The 19065-nt window shown below is 43.1% G+C and overlaps 2 protein-coding genes across 2 annotated transcripts; one reads left to right on the top strand and one right to left on the bottom strand.

Moving 5' to 3' along the window:
* Positions 1-982: 982 nt before the first annotated feature.
* mc2r (melanocortin 2 receptor) lies at positions 983-2720 on the top strand. Its single transcript, XM_028424915.1, has 2 exons — positions 983-1413; positions 2183-2720. Exons 1-2 carry the CDS (start codon positions 1061-1063, stop codon positions 2718-2720), a joined length of 891 nt encoding a protein of 296 aa, XP_028280716.1. The 5' UTR covers positions 983-1060.
* Positions 2721-2987: 267 nt separating this feature from the next.
* mc5ra (melanocortin 5a receptor) lies at positions 2988-17700 on the bottom strand. The gene is made up of 5 exons (XM_028424914.1): positions 17380-17700; positions 9510-9741; positions 9329-9435; positions 7814-8002; positions 2988-6610 (listed from the first exon to the last, which is right to left on the bottom strand). Exons 2-5 carry the CDS (start codon positions 9702-9704, stop codon positions 6040-6042), a joined length of 1062 nt encoding a protein of 353 aa, XP_028280715.1. The 5' UTR covers positions 9705-9741; positions 17380-17700; the 3' UTR covers positions 2988-6039.
* Between the last annotated feature and the right edge of the window lie 1365 nt (positions 17701-19065).

The following is a 19065-nucleotide window of genomic DNA, read 5'->3' as shown; positions in this document are numbered from 1 at the left end:
TTTTACTGTTAGCAATAAAACATGAAATGTGTGTTCTGCTGAAAACAAAACTGGACCTAAGGCAAAAACATCCTCATTTATTTAGAGCAGCTCAATGCACCACAAGCTGGGTGACTGAGACTGCTGTGCCTCCGATTAACATGACCCGACTGCTGTAAAGATGACGTGTAGTTCTATAAAATAGTTACAGGAATAGTTTCAAAGCTTATGTTGTTGGATTTATTGCATCATGTTTTGCAGGCAGAGAGGCTGCTTTGGGACTGGCATGGAGAGATGAAAGGCTTTGGGATAAAAGCTCGGTGTAATTATCATGATCACTGTAGCCTGGCAGGTATTCTGACTGCTAGCCCAGATAACATTTGCAAAGATAAATTTCCTAATTTAGGGTGTGAAACAATGCATGCAGCATCTATGCAACACACTCTCCTGAAGCATGAATAACAGGATTTGTTTTTGTTTCCTCTCACAGGCAAACACGCCGAGCTGGAAGACGGAGCGGAGCGGGCCGCCTGCACACAGCAGTCTATTTTACTGCCATCTTGTGTAAACCACTTTGGCATTAACTACCTGTCAGTAAGCTCTGCACAAACAGCAGCTAAAACACCTTCAGACAGAAATCGATCGCAGGCCCCTCCTGTACGCAGCAGAGCAGAGGAGAGGCAGATGTGGCCACATGGCTGGAGATCCTGATCCAGCTGCCACACCAGCACCACCTGTGTGCCGAAAACTGGATGCACGTTTGTGAAAAAGGCGCTTTGTGACAAAGCAGCTGCGCTTTTCTTTGACACTTCTCTCGAGTGGTTACAAGAGGAATAATCACCCTACTACCTCCATGCTGGGTCAGACTGAGGAGGTTTTGTTTTGGCAGTTAACTTATGTATAATTTTTTAATTCCACAGATGGTTGATGTAGTTTTTATTCACTGATTACTGTTTAATTTTTCTTGCGCATTTAATTATAGTTTCCTTTTTTAAATCTAAACCAAATCCAAAGTCTGACTTAATCGTTTTACGTTTTATATTCATTTACTCTATAGTATGCAAACTCAGCTAAGCTAACGATGAATGGTACCTGGTTCAATCAGTCGGACTGCCCGGAGGTGAAGGTTCCCTTCCCCGTGTTCTTCACCATTGGAGTGGTGAGCCTGGCGGAGAACCTCCTGGTGGTGGTGGCTGTCATACGGAACAGGAACCTCCACTCGCCCATGTACTGCTTCATCTGCAGCCTGGCAGCCTTCAACACCATCGCCAGTCTCACCAAAACACTGGAGAACCTGTTGATCGTGTTTGCCGACGTGGGGCAGCTGCAGAAGAACGGTTTTTCCGAGAAGAAGCTGGATGACGTGATGGACTCTCTGCTCTGCATGTCGTTTGTGGGCTCCATTTTCAGTTTCCTGGCCATCGCCGTAGACCGGTACGTACACAAAACATGCCTTTGAACTGAATTTTAAAACTGTCCTCACACTGCAGGGAGGACGGATTTGAAGCCATGATGGCATGAAAATATTCCACCACAGCCCTCTAATCCAGCACAATCCCATTTCAAAAGCTGCATGATGGCAAATGGAAAGCAGAACCACGGTGGGCCTGCTGCACACTCTACAACTCATTTATTCTGCTTCCAGCCGAGGTGGCAGTTGTGAACCATTCTCTGTGAATTTTGTAACAAATGCTCTGTTGATATTCAGATTCACTGCATCTAGTCTTGCTAACAAGCCTGCCATAAAGGATTTACAAGTCATTTTCACTGCGCTCCTTGATTTACAGCTCCCTCGTTTTTCAAAAAAATCTTGTTTACTTTCTATTACTGCAATGATTCTGCTCAGCATTCTTCCTCCCTCACAGGTCTACATGTCAGTGAGGAAGAAAATAAGTGATTGAAGGCATAGCTGTGAGCCATCACTGTGAATATTAATCTGTTTTATTTTTGGGGGAAGCTTTGAGTGGGCTGTCCAAAATTCACAAACAAAGACAAATCAAAGGCAGAGACTAATGTTTGGATGTCAGGTCTTTCTTGTTTCCATGGGCATGATGATGTCGTGTATTTATAGTCTTTTCTTTTTCGGTATTTGTTCACCTTAAAGAAATGAATCATTTTTGGCAGTCTGACAGATGAAAGGCTGATGTCTACACCCACCTCGTGGCTACCTCCTAATGGTAAAAGGATTTGTCTTCTCTTCCAGTTACATCACCATCTTCCATGCACTCCGATACCACAACATCATGACAATGCGGCACGCGGGAGCCATCTTGGCGGTCATCTGGATGACATGCGCAGTGTTAGCCGTGCTCATGGTCAGGTTCTTCGACTTCCAATTCATCATGGTCTGCTTCGTGGTCTTCTTCGTCATCTCCTTGGTGATCATCTGCTTCCTTTACGTCTACATGTTCATGTTGGCGCGCATCCACGCCAGGAAGATCGCCGCCCTCCCCAGCGACGCCGGGAGCAGGTGCCGGCAGCGGCGGAGGTGGGGCGGCAACATGAGAGGGGCCCTGACTCTCACCATCCTGTTCGGGGCGTTCGTGGTGTGCTGGGCGCCGTTCTTCCTGCACCTCGTCATCATCATGGCGTGCCCCATGAACCCGTACTGCGAGTGCTACAGATCGCTGTTCCAGCTGCACGTGTTGCTGCTGATGAGCCACGCCCTCATCGACCCGGCCATCTACGCCTTCCGCAGCGCCGAGCTCCGGCACACCTTCAGGAGGATGCTGCTTTGTTAGGTGCCCACATTATCGGGATGTGAGCTGACACTCGGCAGACGTGAGTTCTCATAGGAGCTTGTTTTTTTTCATCATTGCCGGGTCTAGTTTTAGCTTCCTTTGAATCTGAATGAGCTCTGTTCCTGAGCATGTTTTTGTCATTGCATAATTAGCGCCTGCCATTTTCTCCCAGCCTTGCTCTCTCTAACCTCTACGCCATGCACAAGCTGCTGCATCTTCTTTCACCCACAGCACCACAGTTACAATAATTCAACACACCAGTTCACCTTTTGTTTTGTTTTTTTGCTTTTATTCTTACACGCACACACACATATATATATATATATATATATATAAATAAAAGAATCAATTTTAAGCCAACACAAACAGCAGTGTGTTCAGCTAAAGCTCACATTAAAACTTCTCCACAGTCGCCTAGCATGCATCAGAATGAGGGCTTCACCTTTTGTCCAGTGTCACTTTATGGTTTTAGTGTTTCTGTGGGAGCGACAACAGTAAGTAACAACAATGATGAATCATCTTGCAGATATATTGAGTTGGAGGTGGATGTACAGCGAGCGATTTTTTTTTTCCCCCATAAAATATTTAAATCTATACAGCATTTATTTATTTATTTATATATTTATTTATTATAAAGCAGTGTGGTGTTTGTGGTATACATTAGTGTGCATATTCATATTTACTTATTTTGATCTCACAGCTGTAAAGTACGATTACAACACAAAGCTGAGAACACCTTCATAACACTGTTGCTGCATAAAAATGACATAAATGACACAAACGATACAACAAATCTTTTTTATCTTTTTTTTTTTGGTAATAAATATTAATACATGAAACACTTGAGTACCACCCACACAGCAGTGATATGTATGAACATTCGGTAGTTTCAGCAGATGGTTGCACGTTTGCCATAAAAACCTGTCAAGCTTCTGAGCTAGGAGGTAGACACACCACCACCAACACACGCAGAGAGAGAGCACTGTGAAGCAATTTATACAATCATTTTTACATTTCAAGTGTAACCGCATGGCGACTTTTATATGGTTTTAATACAGAGAACCAGCATGGGGAGATCATCGATGGGTAGCAGGAGGAGAAAATGGGCTGGTGACTGACAAAGCAGCACAAAATTTAAGAAGACTGTCGAGCTTTCAGCTGACAAATATCTGTCTGAAGCAGTACAGATGCATCTAAAAAATGTAAAAATATGATGGAAATAGTAAAAAACCTTTCCATCAGTTCATAAAGTGAACATTGTATATGTTCTAGATTCATCTATCTTAGTGTTTGGTGTGTATTTCTATCTATAACGTTATAGATTAAAACATTTATTTGGGATTTGAGGAGAAAAACAAGTCAAACCATGTACCTCCCACCACCACAGTCATTGGGGAGACTGCTGACTTGTTGACAGCTGTCCACAAAACAATCATGGCCACCATCCAGAGAGGAGGTGCAGCCACAGAAAGTCATTACTAAAAAAAGCTGCTGTGCAATCATGGAAAGTTGAGTAGGAGAAGGTGCACGAGCCTCAGGAGGATGTGACAGGAAACGTCAAATCAAGAAGCTGGGAGGGCTTCGTGGAGAGCAGGATGTATGAATGCATCAAGAGGTAGCATGCTGCAGCATTCTCAGCACAGACACTCCTTGGTGTGTAAACATGTGTGTGTGTGCTTGTGTGTATGGAAGAGTAAATGTGAAGTAAAGCACTCTTGAGTACCTCTCAGTAAGAAAGATACATCATTCACCATATGGTGGCGACACATCTTGTCTGATTCAGATTCTGAAGGCTGCCGTCATGGCTACCATGAATGTACACCTGGAGGTATTACCGACACCCTCCAGGTGGAATTCATGGCAGTAATTTAAAGACAAAAAGCTGCATCCAAGTATTGAATTTATGAATGAACAAGATTTCTGTATTGCAATATATTGATTATATCGTATAGATCGAATGATATCAAAATGATCAGATGACTGATTAAAAACATGAAACGTTTTCACAGCATTTTCATTTCTTTAGATGCACCTGTACACGCATACAATGGAACTTGAAAAGCTTTCAGACTGAGGCTGCAGCGTTTTCTTCTTTTCTTCTATACACAGGTGTGCTGAGCTCATATTCCTGCTTTTTTGTTTTTAACAAGCGGCTGTAATTGTTCTGTTGGGTTTTTTGGAGGAGTTAGTTTTAAGTAGTTTGGGCTCTAAGCAGCTTTAAGAAGATTTTGTTCAGACTGGAAATCAAAAGAAAATCCATGTTCACCTGTTATGTTAGCCTTTGTTTACGCTCCTAACAATCGCTGCTGTCCATGTTCACAGCTGCGAGTCATTGCAAAAACAGATCTGTGCGACCTCAGAGCTGCTTCAATGGCCCACTTATTTTTTTTACAGCAGGGTGTTAGCAGCTTCAGCCCGTCCAACCTTCCCCTGCAACACTTTTAATCAGGACTTAGATGTGATCTCACATTTTAATCCACTTTCTTTATATATATATATATATATATATATATATATATATATATATATATATATATATATGTGTGTGTGTGTGTATATATATATACATATAAATGTATAAAATCAGCTTTTAAGCTTAGATTTGGTTACATGTCACATGTGATGCCATCAAAGACTCAAAGACCATCAGAATGTTTAGAGAGCCACTAGATTCTTCCTGTTTTTACAGTTTCTGGCTGTAATTTTTGGGATAATACAGGTTTTTTTAATGGGTGCATGAACCTTTAGTGTCTAATTAGTTATTCAACGTGAAAAGTCGTGAAATCAGCAATCTGTTCTTCAGCTACTTGATGCTACAAAGTGAATTGTGACAGACAGTCCATCCTAAGTTTCCCCAGCTGGCTCCTCCTTCGCTGCCTCCACTATTAATTCATGCATGTGGTGTTAATGTGCTCAGCCAGCATTCTGAAGTAGCACTGGTTAGTCATCTTGTGTAATTAAAAGCATGTGTATGATGAGCACTTAATGAGAGCAGGGGAAAAGAAAATAACCTGTCCCTCCATTGTTGTTCATTCATGTCAGTCCTATTCTTTAAGTTTAAAATTATTTTACTGATTTATAAAAGAAGGGCAAATAAAATGGATGAAAGAAACGACACACTTTCATGATGACAATGGTCCAAGCAGGGTTTATGAATAATGCAACTAATAAACCAGCGTCTTTGTGCAGATGGCAGATACGTTAATGTTCCAGTCCTCTTTCAGCCTCATGCTTTTTTTCAGGAGACAGAGCAGAGACTGTCTGTCCTGGCTGAGGAGAAGCGCCAAGCCCGTCCTCGGGTGGTGCATTTTTAGAACCTTCAGTACTTACCGGTCAGAGCGCAGATGTTGGTGCAGGCGTTTCTCAGGCTGTAGCAACAGATGATCTCCTTAAAAGTCTTCCTCATCTCCTGACTCCTGAAGGCGTAGATGAGCGGGTCGATCACCGAGTTGCACATGATCAGGATGAGGTACATGTTGAAGTGGGACATGAAGCACACGCAGTAGAGGTTCCGTGGGCAGGAGATCATCAGGATCAGGTGGAGGAAGAAGGGAGCCCAGCAGACGATGAAGATCCCCAGGAGGATCGTGAGCGTGATGGCGCCCTTCATGCTGGCCCGCTGGTGGATGGAGTTGTAGCCGGGCAGGGCGGCGATGCGCTTGACGTGCGAGCGGGCCAGCATGAACATGTGGCTGTACAGAGAGGCCATGATGAGCAGCATGGTGAAGAACATGGAGACCAGGCAGATGATGACGGGGGTGGTGTCTGAGTAGATGATGAAGACGATCCCACAGCCCGTGCAGAAGGTCCAGATCCCTCCGATGATGCAGCCCGCTCTTCTCACCGTCATGATGTTGTGGTATCTCAGTGCATAGAAGATAGTCACGTACCTGTGATCACACACATACACGCCAACACATTAGCTTACAATTGGCGAGCAAGCCGTCCTCACCCGGAAAATGGAAGAGCAAATGAAGGAAGCTCAGTTAAACTAAGATGACTTTGGTGGTCAAAATCCTGGCAAGTGAGGTTTTTTAACGATGTCATTAGGTAGGCTACATGTTCCTTTGAGCATTACACCTCTAGACACCATTTCTCACATGAAGGTCTTCACTGACATGTCGGTGATTAGGCTCTATTCACTAAGCAGTAGGTTGCTGCCTTACTTGACTGACAGAGGCATTCATTCCTCATGGTTCCCAGACCCATCAGGTCATGTTTATACTCTGTCACAGTGTCATTTATTATCACTCATTTATTGTTTCAACATTTTACATAACTCAGCAGAAAGTTTCTCAGGAACAAAACCTCCTGAGAGAATCCTGCTAATTACAGTAGTTGTGTCACTTATTTATCTTGGAAAGGAATCTCCACCGTGTCAAAAGCCTTGTGACAACATTCATAGAAAAACATACTGTACATAGGGAAAAAAGATTTAAAAAAAGCTCTGTAATATCTGTTGGGTTTGGCAGAGACTGAGCTGTTGGTGATGGAGCTGATGTTTGTATCATACACAAGCTGTTTGTCCAAAAATAACCCAGAAACCAACTAAACATCTGTCCTGCAGATACGCACATGTGGAAACAAACAAGCAGAAATAACCCATTTGTAAATGAATCTTCTTTTAATTAGGGAAATACTTTAATTGCAAAATATTAAAGGTAGGGTAGGAGATTTCATTCTGATGCACTTTTTGTGGTGTAACTTTCTCTTTACAATCCGATAGCAACCAATTAGTTTGGCAGTTTGGCATTAAAACGAAGAATATGAATCATCAGTGGAAGCTATAAAACACTAAAAACATCAGCCAATCCTCCAGGTGGACCCTGCGCGGAGTATTGGCTGGTTGTCACTCTCTTCCTGCTCTGCGCGCACCAGAGAGGTACATGCATGATGGCCGAAGTCACAGACCGCAGCTCGTCTTCAGGTAATGCGCGTCCATGTGATTGGGAGGCGTGGCTTCGGGGTGAGCGCCGAGAGAAAGGGGCGTGTGTTTACTTTCGAAATCTGGCTGACTCTCACTGAGTTTACAAAATCTCCTACCCTACCTTTAAATAATAAAAACAAAAGAAAAAATGCCAGAACGTCATTACCTGTCCACGGCGATGGCCAGCAGGCTACACATGGACGCAACAACGGAGATGCATATCATGGAGTCGAAGACGTTGTCCACCTGCCTGATGAAGTGGTCCTTCACCACCAGCTGTTTGTTGTTGAGGAGGTAAATGATGATGGTCTCCCAGGCGTTGGAGACACTCACCAGCATGTCTGCTACTGCCAGACTGCAACCAGTAAAGACAGTTATTACAGACTTTGATCACACATCTGTGCAAATGTTTCCTCCCTGTGAGGTCAGTCACACACTTGGACCCTCTGACTGACTTCTATAGTCCTCTATAGTCTCTTTCCTATAAAATGCACAACAATACAAGTCATGCAGTTGTCTTCGCTCAGCTGTCCTTTTCTGAAAATCATTAGAAGCCACTTCAAAGAAAGCTGAATGTCTGCTTTGTCTGAGCGCTCGCTGCATCAGATGAGGCTCTTTCACTTTTTGGAGATTAAGCCTTTCAAGTACGGAGCCCTTGATCCAAATCAAGTCTCCAGTAATTATTGTTACGTTGAAGCTCAGCCTGTCATTTGGACTTTTAATGTCATGTGTGTTTGTAGCTTATGGACACAGTTATGGAGTTTTACCATCAACTACAATTATCTAATTGTTACTCTGGGCAGATTAGAAGACCGAAAACCATCAGAGACCTTTAGCCTCTCATCACTTTCAGAAATTCCTTTGTTTGCTTTGGCAGCCGCGTGAGCAGGAAGAATTCAACATCATTTATTTAAAGAAGCTCAAGGAGTGCAATTATCTCCATCTGTTCATCATCTTTTAAAAATATGCTACCTCACAGAATTGCGTAACGAGCCTTGTTCATTTGATCTCCGATGTTTTAATTCAAGTCGACAAGTGCACCATAATTGAAATTCTTTCACTTCCAGCAGCACATCTGTCGCCTTGAAATGACACTTTAAAGCAGCTAATTAAACGTGCAGTTCAGCAATCAGGCTTGCAGTCGATATCACAACACGTTCCGTTATTATTGTGACTTAATGAGGTCTGTGATGAGCATCTACTGCACACTTTGTCAGGGCATGTCATCTGATTGTGTTTTTTGGCTCTACTTGTTGTCCAATATCTGCACATGTTGTGATGTTGCCTCTTGTTACCATGTATGTACAGAAACTTGTGCAGCTCGTCTGTTCTCAGCTGGAATCTGTTGACCTACAGGCAAAGCAATTTCCCTCTGAGATTAAGCAATTTCCCCCTGGGATTAATAAAGCATTTCTGATTCTGATTAGTTGAGCGAGGTTCAGGATTGCATGGCAGTGATTTTGGTTGTGATCTACTCGAGCTGTTCACGTATGTCTGTTTGAATCGTTGCATGTTGAGTAACAGACTGAAGGATTTGGCTTTATTTGAAGGCCAAATCTGGAGCAGATGTGTCACTTTTAACCCCAGCCTGTCACAGCGTCACAGCACAGGGTGGCTGGCTGACTGTTTACCCCTCGTCCAGTATGTGATAAGCTGTATGAAAAATGGCTGCACTGTTCACCTGCAGACAAAGAAGTACATGGGGGAGTGGAGGTTTTTGTTCTTCACTATGGCCGTGATGACCAGGATGTTCTCCAGCAGAGAGATGATACCCAGGATCAGAAAGACCTGAGCAAGACAAAATACAACAGACAATGAGACGAGGAAAGGTGAACGGACGAGTAAATATTGCACATACAGACCTCCACAGCGATGTTGACCTGCTCGCATGCTGCAGGTTTGGAGGTGCTGGTCTTATCTGGTAGCAGCGGAGGGGCTAAGGTGTAGTTTTGGTGATAGTAGAAGTAGGCCCAGGTGGAGTTCCCCAGCAGCTCCTCCTCTGGGTAGGAGGACTCCTCAGACATGTTCATCCCTGCTGCGACTCTGGTCCAGATCATTGCAGCTCTGCTCTAGACTCCATTTTTTTCCAGCAGGCTGACAGACAAAAACAAAGTCTCATATTTATCTATCATTTAGATTATATAGAGGTTAAAGGTAAATTGTGTTAATGTGGCAGTTTGTTGCCTCCTTTCCTTTGCTGTTGTTGGTCAGGACATTTATTTAAGTATTAGTCGTTATTATTGCTGGAGGGGCCTCCAGAAGGTTTGTCATCTGTGGTCCTAGTGACTGATTAACCAGAGGTAGAAGTTGCAGTCAGGTAAAAATGTGCATGCTAGCATCTCCACTGGGATTCGTCACCATGGTAACCCAAACAAATTTGCCTTATTGATTCTTCCCTAAGCCTTCCCTAAGAATTTTTGTAACCAAAACTTAACTTAAGCCAAAGAATGAAACAAAACTGCCTCCCTATCTGCATGGATATCGGATGCTGAGTGATTACATGGGTGATAATGCGCCTATTTTATATTGGCAGAAAAGGCTAAGCTAATCGAGTGCAGCTTTATCGTCGCTCTACAAGCATATCCCCCTTCTAAATTTCATGTTTACACAATGTACGAATCTGTCCCTCTAAGATGACTCAGGGGATGGTAATCAGTGCAGTTGTTGACATTTCGAGGGGGAAATGATGTCAAATGAAAAAGATTTCATTTCTCATTTGTGCCAGTGTCAACTTTACTCACAGCTGAGTAAACAAAACAGGCACTGACATCAAATATGAACATTCTGTTTGGATTATGACACAAAGGATCCGAGGGTCCGTGACACGAAGCTCTTAACTGAGTTGGGAAAAACAAGAAAGCCTCAGTGTTGAGAGTCCGGCCTCAGCTGATGGGACGTGATGAAATCAGACTTGAAAGACCAGCTTTAACAAATCCCTGCAGCCAATAGCTTTTCCTGTTTCTTAACTCGTGATCCAGCAAACGGCGCCTCCGGCGATGTCAAATGACACTATTTCAGTTGATTATACACATTTGCACTGAGGTAGTAAAAGCTTCTATGGTCTATCTGAGAAAATCCCCAGAGTCATGTGGTACATGAGGCGTTTCCAAGATGTTTAGAGACTTAATGGGAAAAGAGAGGATAGAATCAAACAGTTCAAGCCTTATGGTCACCTTAGTGTCTTATTGAACTGCAGCAGAATGCTGTTAAATAAACACAGACGCTGAACGATGCAGCCACTGTGGCTGAACCGAGTACAGATTCATCATCTGTGGAGTGTTTTTCTGTGTCTCTTCATATCTCATTTTTCGTACAGAAGCTGCTAATGAGATTTTTCTGACTGAATACATTCATATATTTAGCATCCACCTCATTGACTTTTCCTACATTGAATCCAGCATCGCACCAGGACTGAGCGTTGTTGACCATCTGTCCAACCTACGCACACTGAGGACACCGAGGAGACGATTTTCTAAATTCTAAGCAGCAAAGAACAGAAATTAGACTCATTTGATGAGAACAAGGGGTTGGTGAAAAATCAAGGACTGCACACACACACACACACTCTTCAGAAAGACAGAGCTATGCATGATTAACAAACAGGCCTCAGGTCCCGGGGAGCTCCTGGACACAGGCCAGGATTCCCCCCTTATGAATGCAGAAGTTCCAGCAGGTTCTGCTTTATTGGCTGCGACTCAAAGCTTTGCAGATGCACATCTTCCTGTTGTAGCTCCTTGTTGCCAGATGGGGGCAGCATCCAAAATATGAACCAGAGCTACAAGCTGCTGTTGTTTGTGTTTACTGTTGTTGATCACTCTGCAGCTAAAGAGTTTGTGGTACTGTACTCTAGAACAGAGTAAAGCAGTCAATCAGTATTTGACCTTTAGCGTCACCACTAAGGGACGATGTTGGAGAACTGCACGTGTCTGCACCTCCACAGCCTCCCATAATCCTTCACTCTGTGTGTGAATGGCTGGGTTTTCTTATATCGAGAACAAAAGAGGAAGAAAAACCCTCCGTGTGTTTTCTGCTGTGAAGCCGTCACAACTGAAGCGGCATTTGGAAACACAACACTGTTCTCTTAGAGATAAACCTTTTGAGTACTTCAGAAGAAAAATTCAAGCCCAGGGGACATCACCCAAGTGTCTGACTCCTTCATGCTTAAAGCAGGAACAGGCGCGCTCTGCATCTTATCTGGTGGGAAGCGAAGTTAAAGACGCCCCTTACCATTGGAGAGGGCCTCATCTCACCTGCAGCCATCGACATGGCCAGAAAGGTGTCGGATCAATCTGCACTATGGGAAGACATAAAACAGCAGACCACAGCTCGCACATACTCTGCTTATTATTGGTCCGATTTTGACCAGAAATTTGGGCCGAATTTCAGTTTTTCTTTAATAACACAGTGTACACAGGCTCACAAGAGGCGATTAACGTCACACGAACAGCAATGATCAGTTGAATTTCTGACATGTTTCATATTTTTGTCGCCCCTCGTGAGAGTATCACACTGTTTAAGCAGAGATACGGCCTAAAGTCTGCTGGCCAAACGCACTCAACATCCCTGCGCCTACACAAAATTGTTACAGAGGATAACAAATATGGCGGCGTTCACACAGCGTTGGACAGAAGGGTTGGAGGCCATGTTTGATGAGCTGTGACAGCAACCCCAAAATCGCACAATGTATTTCAGGCTTTAAGGCAAGTGGCAACTTTTCCTTAAAAATATAGACGATTTCTCAATAGATTCACTTTTTATTTAGTGTGTTTTTCATGAATATACAGTCTGTTAAAATGTTACTGACGTGTTCTGGTTATGACCAGACCAACCTCATGATTAATGCTTGAATAGTTTTCGCTAATAAGAGGGTTTTACTTCCAGTAAAACTATCTATCTATGTTTAAAATAATCATAAATGTGTTGATTTGTGAAGATTATCTCATTGAACAAATAAACTTCTGTTAGCAACCGAGCTTATTTATTGGAAATGGAAAATTCCACTGGCTAGAAAACCCATGGGAAGCTAACTTCCGTGTTGGCTTACATAAAACTTGTCATCCCCGCTGCCCCCCTCTACGACCCACCTCTGTGGGTAAGACCTCCCTTTGCTGTCAGCCTTATCTTTTGGAGGCAGATCCTGCTTTGAGATGTGGCTCCATCATTTGCATCAGACTGTTTGTGCAGATTTGTCATGCTGTCAATCTCCTGCTCAAGGTGTTCTAACAGATTCAGATCTGAGGCCACTGAAGTCTGTTGAATGCTCGTCATGTTGTTTAAGAACCTAAAAATCTAATTTCTTAAAAGCAGCACTCCCTCCTCTGAGAAGTCATGCTAGATTGTTTAAAATGGGTCGTGTACAGTGGTGTACAGTAGGATTTGAGCAGAGTTGCTTTAATTTCAGTGGAACAGCTAAACTTCTGTGCAGTGGTGTTTGCAGTGGTTATTACAGACTTGCAGCAACATTTTTCTTTCTTATTTGAAGAAAACATTAGTCAAATCATGTTGTCAGAATATTTTGCCACAAATGCTGCAGTTTTTTGACAGGAGAATTCAAATTAGTATGAGCATGTGTTTATGTACGTGGACCAGAATGCCTGGAGGAGATCATTCATCTGATGCACGAGCAAACGCACAAACGAAGATCTCTTTAAATTCAGTTCATGTGCTGGCTGCTGCCACCTGTGCTCACAGCCCGGGTTCCTTTCCCACCTCTCTGCTCTGACGGGGGGGGGGTGCAGTGTCATAGGACACATAGGACGCAAGATGAAGCTGTGAACACCCCCCCCCCCCTTCCTGCTATAATCATACCTTCACTAATCACTGCAGCTCCCTCTCTCCCACTCTCTCTCTCTCTCTCTCTCTCCTGCTTTTATCTTCCTCTGTGTGGGTCTGTGTTTTACCTCAGGCTCAGGATGGGGGGGTGCTTGTTGTTGCCCCTGACACAAAACAGAAAGTAAAGACCCACGGTGCCTTGATCACAGCATGAAGAGAAACACCTGAACGGCTCTGTTTCACACTACCTACAGAAACACTCCCGAACAAGCCGCCTGAATGAATCATTGGTTGAAACTTTACACACATTATGGGATGTAAATGTATGTACGAATCCCCAAATAAGTTTCACCAAAAACATCATTAATTAATCAGTAACATCAAACACACACACATTTTTTCTGACGCCTGTTCATTTATCAGGATATTTTTTGCCAATATTCATGTGGGAAATAAAAACCAAAATACAACCTTCTTCTGTGTGCCTGTGAATGTGTCCTACAAGCAGGACAACAACAATTATGCACAGTGGCATGAACGTAATTACATCTAATCACTTGGATATGTTAACAACAGCAAAACAACCCGTGAGCTCATGGTGTGAGAGGAAGAAACAGAGGAAGTGTCCTCATCATCCATATGAAACATGCTGAACAGTAGCATCTTCAGACAGCTCCCCATAATAGCTCAAGCTTTTCCTCATAATAAACCTCTCAGACTGGGCATTTAGTCATTTTCTAAACATTATGTCACAAATTCCAAAATTCTCCTTCAGAATAAGTGAGCAGCAACAGCAGCTCAATAAACATTATGAAATAAAATGAGTCAAGCTAATTTTAATGAGATTTATTAACAGCTCAAAATATAAATCAGCCGAGAAGCTCATTAAAAGTGTGGAACTTTCACAGCAGCAGTCCCCTGACGTCATGAGTGGTTTTGTGTTTTCACCTTCAGCTTCCTGTTCATTGTGTTTCTAAATGACTGGTATAAGGTTAGGCACTGAAACAGGGTGAAGGGGTCATCAACAGAAAAAACATCCTAATATTTTACAAGGAAAATCATTTTGCCACTGAAGTATTCACCACATGTTAAGATTTCCTGGTGAGGACAGGCTGGGTGAGGTCTACACCAACAGAACATAGGACAGCCTCATTAGGAGGCAGCTGGATGTGTTCAGACCTATTTTCAAATCTGGCTAGGAAGTAAGCCAGATTTGAAGTAGCATGTCGCTAACCGGATTCGTGAGACACATTTGCGTTGACACCTGAGCCACATTTGAGCCAATTGATTGAAATCAAACTGGATACTGCCGGATTTGAGGTGTTCACACTCAGAAAAAACACATCTGGATAGGCTCGAATCCCGCTTTAGCCAGATTTCTTTCCCCAGTGTGAACGGGGTACAAGAGAACATAGGACAGCCTCATTAGGAGGCAGCATGGCAGACCTTCAAATAGGACTCCATGGTCCCCCTGACACCCACTGCATTCAAAACCTGTGGTTAAGGTCGGGCATTGAAAACCGGGGTAAGGACACATCCAGATAGATCTCGATCTACCTCTCGGATTGGCTCAAATGTGGCTCAGGTCTGAACGCAAATGCAGCTAGCGAATCCCGCTAGAGACGTGATACTTCCAGTTCACGGAGACAGTGTCACGTACAAAAGCCGTATGTAAACAACCATCGAACTATGACAGCTTTGCCCTGAGTTTATTCTCCACAGGGCTACAAAGGAATAAACTGTTTTTTGAACCGAAAAAAACGAAAGAACGAGCGACACGGGACAACAAACAAATGCACGATGCATGCGCACACACGCTGTCCTGAAGGGACTCTGTATATTACAAGGCGCCACCTAGTGGTTTGGAGGACAACAAACAAGTCGGGTTAAGCTGGATTGAGCACGGACACGTGTGTGTGATTTGAAAATAGGTGTGAACGTATCCAGCTTAAAGGCTATCTGGATTCAATCTACTACTCTAGCTGGATTGACTTTCTCTAGTGTGAACGGAGCCTTAGAGACGCAGCCAGAAAAACACGCACACATTTTCTTCTTTCAGGGACTAAAATATCGATATTATGTTTAACTGGTAAAGACAAGCTGCAACACAAAACTGTCAGGAACATGGGGCGAGTCAATAGCTCTTCTTCAATAGGTTGCCATGGATATATGCCATCAGAATCATACTGTTAGGTGACATTTTTCTTTCTTTCTTTCTTTACAGACTTTCACAGCAAAAATATCTCCAGTCACTGTTTAAAAAGTGTGAAGTCCACGGATAATTACCCCGAGCCCCCCCCCCCCCCCCCCCTCCAGGTACTGATATAAGATAGCTAGTAATATTTTCACAGTTCTATGAAAACGTTGGGACTTTTGTAGCGATTTATAGACATAAATCAGACATGAAATAAAAGATGAAACGATTTCTCAGAGGATGATACACATCAACAGACTCCTGTTTGTTCCTTTCATTTCACTGGTACACCGTGAGGCGGCTGGATGTTCATCCCTTCCTGGTATACTGACACTTTATATGTCTTATTAACATCATCTGATTAATACATTAATGAAAGCATGCATATATATTAAAACTAAATTAGAATTATTTTACTGGCATCCACACAATATTTTTGTTCATTCAGTAAAAATAGGAAGGACTTTTTTCAGATGGCATCCCTACAGTAGGAGGACACTACAGGAAGTGTTTCCCCCAAATATTTCTATTCAGCTTCCTGATATAAAGTGAATGATTAGAGAAGTAGACACTCAAGAGAAAGATACCTTGGTAACGCATTTCAAAAAAGTGGATTATGTCATCGTGTCAGCCCTGCCTGATTTATGTCTTTGTATGGACATGTAGTCTCTGTTTTGCATTTCCGACCTGTTGAGTCACTTTATACGCTTTAATAAAGGGACTTGTCGTACCCCTGTCCCTCTGCAGGTGTGGGAGAAAAGCATGCACGATGCAAACGGAATACCATCAACTGAAAGAAACTTGGAGCAAACAGACATGTGATTTGTGTTCCTCTGCTGGACATTTGTTTATCAGTAGCCTGATATAGGTCAATCTGTGAAAAAAGCAGCTTCATCGCCTCACGCTGAGTGATACTGCTGCTGCTGCTTTGCCACCGTGGTGACTAATCTGTGTGAGAAAATGGTGTTTTCTCCAGACAGTTGTTACCGTGACAATTAGAGTGAAAGAGCGGGGCATTTGCTTCACAATGGGGGTGGCATATATTATGTTTTTTTTTCACTAAATGCTCCTCATTTGCTTTGATCGTTGTGTCATACTGTACAGGCAGCTCTGTGTTTTTTTAAAAGCAGCTCACTTACAGCATTTATCAGAAGCACACTGATGAAATCATGTGTTGTTGTGACTAATCCAGGAACTTCAGCTAAAGCAAATGTACATCTGGCAGCATGCCATGTGACAGAGCAGCATCAGGACTCCTCTCTGTGTTTGCCTTAGGAAGCAGCAGCTCACAGGGAGGTTCTATCACAGCTCTATCTGTGGGAAATCCATCCTGTGCGCAGCATGGCAGATCACGGCCGCAGCAAAGCAAAGAGAATGGATGCATATTAGCTTCATTCTAAAGCATCGGGGGGGGCTGTGCTGTCAGCAAAGTTTCCTGCCAGCAGCGGTGTTTCATCTCTCTGCACAGTCCATTAAAGATGAAAGGTTATTCTGTGTGAACTTCTGTGAACCTGCATGTTCTGATGACTGGTCATTGACCTCGTACTGATAATACTGCGTAAATATTACAAAATCGACTTCATATAACAGAAAGAAACTCACAAAGTTCCACACATGTCAGCAACATGTATTCTAATAATGTTAAGTGATAGGTTTTAGTCATTATGCAGGTTTGTGTCATGCAAGCTATTTCAGTTCTGACAAAAGAGCACAAAGGCGGCGCGAGAAATGCACATGAGTGAGGAGACAGATAAAGAATGACTCACCTCTCGCAGGAGCTGTGATCCAAATCCTTCCCTTAAGTGGCTGCTGAGATGAACTGGACGGTGCCTCTGTGGAGCATCAGAACGGTGGACTCCCACATCGTGAGTGTAGAGATGCTCTGAGAGAGAGAGAGAGGGAGGGAGGGAGAGAGAGAGGGAGGGAGCGAAGGAAACTCTGTTTTCAGCTTTGACAGTGTGAACATGACGTGTAGTTACTGCCAGCGATCGCAGTGGAAGGAAGGAAGCAGCATCCAAGCAAAGCCTCTTCTAAGATTCTGGATCTCCCCATCTTAACAGAATGTATGAGTCTGTGATCTGATGCAGAAGCCCGACCCTGCAGTGTAGCAGGATTAAAGTTAATACATTATAAATGCTGATGAAGGGGAGAGTTACACTGATAGATATGAAGTGCTGAAGTACAGACGTCTGCACACACACACACACAGCTCCTTTTCAACAGTGCAGACTGGAGATACTGTTTTACACTGAGAAAGGGCAAAAAGATAACACGTGCTTGTTTGACCTGATGTTGAGCTGTGAAGCAGGAGGAGAAATTTAACACGTTCCTGTTAGAGAATGCAACATTTAGGGCCAATCACATTTCTCTTTTTTTCCTCTTTACCTCATCTCCTACACTGTCATATATCATCATCTGTCATCACTAGCTGCTAAGTAAAGGGATGGGATGAGTGTTTACAACTTCTAAGATGATGCTGTCATCTCCTAACATGAAATATTCATGTAATTTCGAAGGCTTGCATCAAAGGGTGGACGCATACCTGGGACTCCTAGATGTTGTACCCGTCTCCTGCCCTCCTCACCTTAACAGATGTTTGCAGCTTTATCCCATGTGATGGCTGAGTCATGTATGTGCACAAAATAATAATTTAATAAATTTCATTCCATGACTGCTTCATGAGTGAGCAGGCAGCATGAATTTTAAAGTAGTTTTGAGTCAGTCTTGTCTTGGTTGTGTACAGACAGCCATCAATCATTTTCATGACAATATGTTGTTAACTATAACCTGTCCAGCTGTGTTTAGATGTCTGACCCCTAACAAGTGAAAAATGAGATGGAAATCATGTTCACAACTGTCATGAAGCACCTCACAAATTCCCCCTGTGGCTCGGATCCATCCCTTCTTCCTCCTGACATGGATGTTCATACCATGACAGGAGAAAAACGTGTGTGTGTGTGTGTGTGTGCATGAAAAAAGACCATTTTTCCCCTAAATAAACATGGACAGGTCCTGTCAGCGTGCACGAATCAATACAGTCGTTTTGACTGTTAACATAATGGTGTGAGGGTGATGTACTCTCAATTCATTATCTCAGTTCACAATAGCATTCATTATAGACTGATGTGAAGCACAGCCTGCAGTTAGAATCATCATCAACATCAATTGCATTTAATCCACAGGTTAGGTCATAAATTATTAACAGATTGAATTCATAGCTGCATTATTAACAAAGGTGTCCTGGAATTCCCCCTCTTCCCTCACAGCAACACTTTAAAAAGGGTTAAAAGAGAGGGCCTGGCTGGCTCTGACGTCTTGGAAGGAAATTTGCATATGAGTCAAGGGGGGGTTCTCCATGACAGACGTCCATTTCCTGGTAAAATTTAAAGTGCGCTTTAGGATTATTATCCTGTTGAAAGACCCACTTCTGCTTCAGCCGTTGGCCAGTGATG

This window comes from Parambassis ranga, chromosome 16, assembly GCF_900634625.1.
Source record: "Parambassis ranga chromosome 16, fParRan2.1, whole genome shotgun sequence".
NCBI classification, from domain to species: Eukaryota; Metazoa; Chordata; class Actinopteri; family Ambassidae; genus Parambassis; species Parambassis ranga.
This window is presented reverse-complemented; position numbering and strand designations above follow the sequence as displayed.

Excerpts from the sequence above, each read along its gene's own strand:
- mc2r (XM_028424915.1), top strand. The coding sequence starts at position 1,061 with ATGAATGGTACCTGGTTCAATCAGTCGGACTGCCCGGAGGTGAAGGTT. Across the intron at positions 1,414-2,182 it reads CTGGCCATCGCCGTAGACCG|TTACATCACCATCTTCCATG; the intron begins GTACGTACACAA and ends CTTCTCTTCCAG.
- mc5ra (XM_028424914.1), bottom strand. The coding sequence starts at position 9,704 with ATGATCTGGACCAGAGTCGCAGCAGGGATGAACATGTCTGAGGAGTCC. Across the intron at positions 9,436-9,509 it reads AGGTCAACATCGCTGTGGAG|GTCTTTCTGATCCTGGGTAT; the intron begins GTCTGTATGTGC and ends TGTCTTGCTCAG. Across the intron at positions 8,003-9,328 it reads ATGTACTTCTTTGTCTGCAG|TCTGGCAGTAGCAGACATGC; the intron begins GTGAACAGTGCA and ends TACTGGTTGCAG.